The 7186-nt window shown below is 54.3% G+C and overlaps 3 protein-coding genes across 3 annotated transcripts in view; 2 read left to right on the top strand and 1 right to left on the bottom strand.

Moving 5' to 3' along the window:
- Positions 1–37: 37 nt before the first annotated feature.
- NGA_0160010 (developmentally regulated g-protein 1) lies at positions 38–3051 on the bottom strand (the record flags this gene model as incomplete). The annotated part of the gene is made up of 9 exons (XM_005855165.1): positions 3005–3051; positions 2640–2696; positions 2214–2442; positions 1731–1826; positions 1273–1502; positions 970–1109; positions 618–741; positions 355–505; positions 38–54 (listed from the first exon to the last, which is right to left on the bottom strand). The coding sequence occupies exons 2-9, from the start codon at positions 2670–2672 to the stop codon at positions 38–40; spliced, it is 1020 nt and encodes a 339-aa protein (XP_005855227.1). The 5' UTR covers positions 2673–2696; positions 3005–3051.
- Positions 3052–3252: 201 nt separating this feature from the next.
- PRDX5 (peroxiredoxin 5, atypical 2-Cys peroxiredoxin) lies at positions 3253–4407 on the top strand. Its single transcript, XM_005855171.1, has 2 exons — positions 3253–3404; positions 3580–4407. The coding sequence occupies exons 1-2, from the start codon at positions 3291–3293 to the stop codon at positions 4012–4014; spliced, it is 549 nt and encodes a 182-aa protein (XP_005855233.1). The 5' UTR covers positions 3253–3290; the 3' UTR covers positions 4015–4407.
- Positions 4408–4966: 559 nt separating this feature from the next.
- Positions 4967–7186, top strand: part of UXS1 (UDP-glucuronate decarboxylase) — a gene marked incomplete at both ends in the record, with an annotated part of 2255 nt that continues 35 nt past the window's right edge. Inside the window, 4 exons of the mRNA XM_005855168.1 lie at positions 4967–4982; positions 5424–6529; positions 6643–6939; positions 7066–7186. The exon at positions 7066–7186 is cut by the window's right edge and continues 35 nt beyond it. Of these exons, the coding sequence (XP_005855230.1) occupies positions 4967–4982; positions 5424–6529; positions 6643–6939; positions 7066–7186 (1540 nt within the window). The remainder of the gene's footprint in view (positions 4983–5423; positions 6530–6642; positions 6940–7065) is intronic.

The following is a 7186-nucleotide window of genomic DNA, read 5'->3' as shown; positions in this document are numbered from 1 at the left end:
CTGCGTCACTGTCTTACCCACCACCTGTACAACGTCCTCATCCTCCAATGTATGCTGCAAGCCGCAGCGTTGCGGGTCATATTTTGTGCTACGACCCCAGACCAAGGCGTAGTTGAATATTTCAGAAAGCTCTGTTGACACGTGAACAGGTACAGAGGGCAAGTGACAGGGCGTGAGACTATGCATTCCAAGGCTTCCTTAAGAGAGACAACACGTGAACAGGTACAGAGGGCAAGTGACAGGGCGTGAGACATCCCAATGCTACCGGACGTCTCCACACACACGGCCTGGGGAGGCGTCGCTGGAAGCGCCAAGTCCAGTCCAAGGTATGCGCAGGCTCGACGCGGTACTCACCTCGGGAGATATTCTCGCAAGCCACTTCCACAGTCACTCCTCTCCTCTCACTGGACATGACGAGCGGCTCTTTGAACTCGGGGGGGGCGCCTCGCCGTTTCGTGTAGACGCGGATTAGCCCCATGTAGTCCCACATGCGTTCGAGGAGGCGCTGGGAGGCGTGAGGAAGACGGGAGATCGAATGACTCAGGGAGGAAATGGGGGAAAAAAGGGGCCGACGACCCCCATGGAGGCCCCTTTTCCCGCCTCTTCCTCGGGCTCACCTCCAGGTTGAGCTTGTGGCGGACGGAGATGACGATGGCGTCAGGCTCCCGAGCCAGCCTGTCCACGTCCTCGATGGTGATGGTATCGATCTTGTTGTAGGCGTACAGGCACCTGACGTATTTCCTGGGAAGGGAAGGAAAGGAGTGGACTCAGCCGTAGGGGAAGTCGCAGAGCGGGGAGCAAGGGAAGGAAAGCCAGCAGACGGGAACCAAAGGAGACACGCAAAGGCACTCCAAGAGTGCGCGAAGGGATGAAAATGGAAACCACTCCGCGGCCGGAAAGGGCCTGAAGAGGTGCCACCCGCGTCCGGCGGGGTCCGCGGCACTTCCAGAAGGACAAGGGAAAACCTACCGATTGCCCTCGATCACGTCGATGACTTGGTCCGTGGAGACGTCCTCCCGCAGGAGCATCTCGCAGTTGTGGATCTTGTATTCATAGAGGATGCGCCCGACGGTCAAGGCCGGGTCGGGCCCCAGCTGTGTGAGCGGCACCTGGGTAAGAGGATCATGGGGGATTGCGGGGGCTTTTTGTTCAGAACGTGGGGGCGTTGGCGCCAGGATTGCGTGCACAGGACCTGGTGGAGAGCCCTGGAAGGTACCCTCCCGGCTACCCGGACCTTTTCGCCACCAATACTCTAACAGCTTTCCCTCTCACCGTCGAGTTAAACTTGACCCCACCGTCTTTCTTCTTTCTAAAATAAATGTTGGGCGGTTTCTTGTTCAGCCGGAGCCCCACTGTCTCGAGTTCCCGCTCGAGGATGGCACGGTGGTTGTTGACTTGCTCCTTGCCTCCGTCCAGGACCATGAGAACGAGGTCCGAGGAGCGGGCCACGGCAATCACTTCCTTCCCACGCCCTTTCCCGTGCGCTGCGCCTTCGATGATTCCTGAAGGGGGAAGAGAAAGCAAGGGGAGGGGGGGAGGGAGCGGGGAGGGAGGGATGACAGTGGGCGATTCTGTGTCTTGGCGACAGGGACCATCCTCATCCGTGTGGCGTTGGCACAAGCGACAGCGTGTGAGAACCCCCTCCCCATGCCAGGAGGACGTGGGTGAAAAAACGCGCAAAGAGATGAAGTGCCCGCCCTGAATCCTCCCAGACCGGACTAAGGCCCTACCCGGCAGGTCGAGCAGTTGAATCTTGGTGTCGTTGTAGATAATGTTGCCCGGTATGCACGTGAGCGTGGTGAACTCGTAGGCGGCGGCTTGAGATTCTGAAGATAGAAAGAAATTCGACCGGAAGGGAAGGAAAGGGGTGGATGCCGGTGAACAGAGGGGAGAAGCAGGGCAAAGGGGGGATGGGGGACAGAGGGAGAGCGGGACCCAGGACGGGACGACAAGAGAGGGAGCCTGCGTACAACGCAAAAAAACCAACACTTATGCGGCAGGCCTCTTCCCCTTGTACGGTCGTCAGAGAGAGAGATGGGTCCGCGACGGGCTTCTACGCGCAGCATCCATCGCCTCCACCCTTCCCTCTCCATTTCTACACCATCGGTCCACTTGCTCCAAAATGACGCGAGCAACGGCGTCCTACTTTCTGCAAGCCCCTCCCTCCCTGCCTCTTGCACGCTCTCCCCGCCCTCCATCCCGCCTCCACCCACCCGTGTCGGTCAAGGTATTCAAAAGGGAGGACTTCCCCACGGAGGGGAAGCCGATCAACGCCACACGCCCGTCCCCACTCCTGGCCACTTCAAACCCGGTACCAGCGCCCCCAGGTCCTTTGCTCCCAGTTTCCAACAAGAGCTCGGACCGAAGCTTCGCCAAACGGGCCTTCAGGGCGCCCAGATGGTGCTCCGTGGCTTTATTTTTCTGGGTCCGGGCCATCTCCTCCTGGGAAGGCGGCATAGACCACGGGGTGCACGCGCACAAGACGTAGGACCATAGAGATACAGGAGAAAATAGCGTCAAGAATATTTGATTTTTCACTCTGGCTTTTCAACAAGATTATTTCCACAAAACTACGTCAGATTTGACTGATACAAGCCTTTTCACCCCTGTTGCATGACCTGCTTCCCTCTTTCGTATACCTCGATTTCCTTTATCCTGTCTACAATCCCCATAGTGCTGAGTATGCGCCCACTTGCCTATATTTGAGATGATACATGCCAGTGTTAAACGTCTAAAGCGCGAAGTTCCCTCAAAACTGCAGATAAGAAACTGTAGTACAAGTGGAGCCCTCGCAATGCAAAAGGCACTATATGATACGTCTGACCAACAGCAACCCCGCATTTGGTTTCAAATTTGTCAATCGAAATGCATGCATCACTTTCGGTCGAACATGAATGTAGCCCCTTAAATCAGGTGACTGGGCACCATCATGACTCCCAAAGCCGTGCTCGTGTCTGACCATCGTGCCTCCTCGTCAATGATAAAAAAGGGGCATGGAACTCACCGATACGTGCAGTAGACCGAAACAAAGACGCGCCTTGCAATACCTGTGAATGGAATGCGAAAAGTTGCGAAGGATTTCTGTAATTCATCGTTGCGGGCGGCGCCTCTGGTAGAGAGGAGCATTTGCTACTAGCTTACTTTGTAAGACTCGCTGAAGGCCAGCTAGACGCAAGCATGTCATATTCGGGGGGTGCATGAGACACCGGGAAAAGCACTTTTCACGAATACATGACCTGCACCATCCCACTGACAGATACGACTCCGTGTGCATTCCCACGTCAACCAATATGCTGTCCGTCTTTTCTCGCGTGCGTCGCCCCTCCAACCTCCCCTCCTTTCTGGCCCTGACAACACGTGGCATCAACACCGGTTCCAAAGTTCCCACTCTTCCGCTCAAGGAGGTAAGTGTCCAACTATGGTGCTACCACTATTTTCACGGGCAGCGCCTGCATCAGGGTTCACGAGAATTGGCTCTGCAAGGCAAACAACCAGCACGGAATCTGCCGAAGTTTCCCTCAATTAGCACGACTGCGGACGCACTTACTGACAAGGCAAGTCAAACACGGTTTTTCACAGGTGACAGGCGATACTGTTTCTGATGTGTCGAGCAACGACTTTTTCAGAGGGAAGGTGGTGTTAATTGGCCTTCCAGCGGCGTTTTCCCCCACGTGCTCCGAAAAACATGTTCCAGGATATCTTGCGCATGCGCGGGACTTCAAACAAAAGGGCGTCGATAAAATTGCGGTCCTGGCAGTGAATGATTTCTTTACTATGAAGGCTTGGGCCAAAGCCCAAGGTATAGGCGATGAAATAAGTTTTGTAGCAGATGGAAACGGGGAGCTAACCAATGCCCTTGGCTTAGAATTAGATTTGACGAAAGCTGTCCTAGGGAAGCGATGTAAGCGTTTCTCGATGGTCTTAGAGGATGGAATTGTGAAATCTTTATCAATAGAGCCGGACGGGACAGGATATACCGTTAGCTCTGCAGAAAGTACGCTGAAGCAGGTTTGATGAAGTTTGTCTGCTTCTTTGCAACGAATGACATGAAAGGGACTGAATAGGACCAAAAGACTCCCACATTCTACGTGATACGAGTTGTCCAGTATATGTGATCAATTTTGAATCGTATGATATGACCCTATGTAGGTGCAGCCTGTGCGACTAGTTGACTTCTACGGAAGAACGGATGAGAAATGAGTTCTAAATTTTCCTAGGACTTTCTGAGGTCCACAGCTTTGATATTTGCTATGGCAAGAGCAACAAGCATTGAGGGGTCAACCTTGCTTGGAAAATGAGAGCATATTCGTCTAGTGACAGATGTTCTTTCTCATCTTTTCAAAAACTTTGGCCGCTTTCGACCTACTATGTACATAAACAAATTAAGAAATCATTCTTGGAAAGATATCAATACGTGATTATTCACTGTGATTGTACTGTATATCTTTTGGTAAATATGCTGCTACATGTGTGCATGTCATTCATGAATAGAGTTTTTTGATGTTGAAATACAATATCCATGCCCAACAGACTAGTTCGCTTAAGACTGTGGATGATAAGCATTAAAGTACTACAAATGCTAGCAAGCGCCATTAGAATTATGCAGCACATGTTGACAAAAAAAAATGGCGACATTAGCCACTAGTGCTACCGCGTTTCTTATAGAAAAACAGCGAACACGCACATGGAAATGATTTGAAATTTGAACTGTCTTCTCGGCCGGACATATACATGTGCATGTGTATATAACATGCCAGCGCCTCGCAGATGCATCCGTCAGTTCTCTGCGGCCAGACGCTGGTAATTTGTGAAATGATGTTAGGCCACCATCCTGGGGTCCACGTTCCCGTGCACAAGAAAGGCTTTCTTCGGGCAGAGTCTCGCCAAGCCTTCCTTGGATGCATTCCAATCTGGACACCAAATTAACAAACAATGCTTGCACCCAGCGACTGACCGTTCTGTTCCCATGATTTTCCACAAACGTCTGTATAAAAAAGAAAACGTGCCGTCGTCAACGGGAAGTCGTGGGGAGGGCAATTGGAGCTACATCAGCTATCACAGACGCCGATTAGGACCAACAGGCGGGAGGCTTGAGTACGTTGTACCATCTCCAGAAAGAAGCACGCAACGCCAAAACAGTAGCCGCAAAGAAAAGGAGAGGGTGTTTCAGGTACTTGACTTGGGCAGGGAGGACCCCTCGACAAACTCAGGCAATTCTAGCGGGAAGTATACTCTGCTGCCTACAGCTGGTGAGTCTCGTTTGCATTCCTTCGATCCGATGCCCTCTTCCCGTATTCTTCTGATGTTTTTCGGGTGGAAGAAATGTCTACGGCAATCAATCAGTCATGCAGGGTCAGGATTCGGATGACTTTCTTCCTCTATTTCTTATGTGTCCTGTATTTTCTTCCCATCTGGAACCTGAGACGAGGCGCCCAGAATGAGCCATTCCTTCAGACATTGGTTCGGGAGCAGTACCGGACATCGTCTAAATTCTAGCGTTCGAACCGCTTTTCTATTCATCGTCGGGGCCTTGGCCTTGGTTATATCCGTCAACTACGTCTTCGGCCGGGAGCCATTGGTGCTCCGCGCCTCCTCTTCCCACGTCCGCGGGGGAGATGAAGGAGGAAACGGAGGGATGCAAATGCTGCAGCACGACGGTCGACAGGTGGAGAGTCATAAGCCAGTGCTGGTCTCTGAGGAGCTGCGGAGAACGATCAAAGAAGAAGTCCGTGCGGAGATTTTGGCGGCCATGGCCGAAGAGGAAAAAAAGCGAAGACAGGAAGCCCCACATGCCCGGCCCGGGACACGCGGGGACGGAGAGCGGACGGTAAGCCGACAGGAGCAGCTAGGACAGCTCTACCCGCCTACGGCGACCCTGAGCGAGGGCCAGCGGAGGCGGATCCTTGTGACAGGGGGGGCGGGCTTTGTGGGCTCCCATCTGGTCGACCGCCTGATGGCCGAGGGTCACGAGGTGATCGTGGTGGACAACATGTTCACGGGGCGGAAAAAGAATGTGGCGCACTGGATCGGGCACCCCCACTTCATGCTCATCGTGCACGACGTGGTAGAGCCCATCCTCCTGGAGGTGGACCAGATCTACCACCTGGCGTGCCCCGCCTCCCCCCCCCACTACCAGTACAACCCGATCAAGACGATCAAGACCAGCACCATGGGCACCTTGAACATGCTCGGCCTCGCCAAGCGGGTCCGGGCCCGCATGCTCCTGACCTCCACCAGCGAGGTGTATGGCGACCCGCAAATCCACCCCCAGCCCGAGTCCTATTGGGGCAACGTGAACCCTATCGGGCCCCGGGCGTGCTACGACGAGGGGAAGCGGGTGGCGGAGACGATGATGTACGCCTATCACAACCAGAGCTCCGTGGACGTCCGGGTGGCGCGGATTTTCAACACCTTCGGCCCGCGCATGCACCCGAACGACGGACGCGTGGTCAGCAACTTCATCATCCAGGCCCTGCAGGGTAAGGACATCACTATTTACGGCGAGGGTCACCAGACCCGCTCTTTCCAGGTACGCTCTCTCGCGGAGGGAAAAGAATGCTCTCTTGGAGGGGAAAGAATGCTCCCATCGCCGCGCTCACCGCCCACGTCCCTTCCCCCGCCCGCTCCCTCTGACCCCCTCAGTATGTGGAGGACCTGGTGACGGGCTTGACGAAGCTCATGAACTCGGACTACGGCCTCCCGGTCAATCTGGGCAATCCCGAGGAATACACCGTGAAAGACTTCGCCCTCCTTGTCAAGGAGCTGGTTGTGGGCTCTCCCTCCGCCATCGTCCACATGCCCGCCACCAAGGACGACCCAGCCAAGCGAAAGCCTGACATCCGGGTAGCCATGGACGTTTTGGGCTGGCAGCCGCGAGTGCCTGTGCGGGAGGGATTGAGCAAGACGGTGGCCTACTTCCGCTCTGAATTGGAAGACACGGTAAGGACGGCAACGGTCAAATGGAATCTTCGAAGGGATAAGCCATTGTTTCAGTATGTCTCAACCCCTGATTTGTTTGGGCGTCAAATGCCTAATTCTTGACTCGTTCATGCACTAACATGGCAGGGTGAGATAGTACCCACGGGGCCCGATGCGACACGGCCCAAGCCCTGCTGCTCGAACGTCCTGTCGCCGAGCAGAGAGTATGAAGACCATTTGTATGCAGAAACGATGCCGGCGGCAGATG

Source organism: Nannochloropsis gaditana (genome assembly GCF_000240725.1).
Source record: "Nannochloropsis gaditana CCMP526 unplaced genomic scaffold scaffold271, whole genome shotgun sequence".
In the NCBI taxonomy this organism is placed as follows: domain Eukaryota; class Eustigmatophyceae; order Eustigmatales; family Monodopsidaceae; genus Microchloropsis; species Microchloropsis gaditana.
Note: the sequence above shows the minus strand (reverse complement) of the source record. Positions and strands in the feature narration are given on the sequence as shown.

Coding starts and splice junctions, on each gene's coding strand:
- PRDX5 (XM_005855171.1), top strand. CDS start 3,291: ATGCTGTCCGTCTTTTCTCGCGTGCGTCGCCCCTCCAACCTCCCCTCC. Junction 3,405..3,579: donor CCACTCTTCCGCTCAAGGAG/GTAAGTGTCCAA, acceptor GGTTTTTCACAG/GTGACAGGCGATACTGTTTC.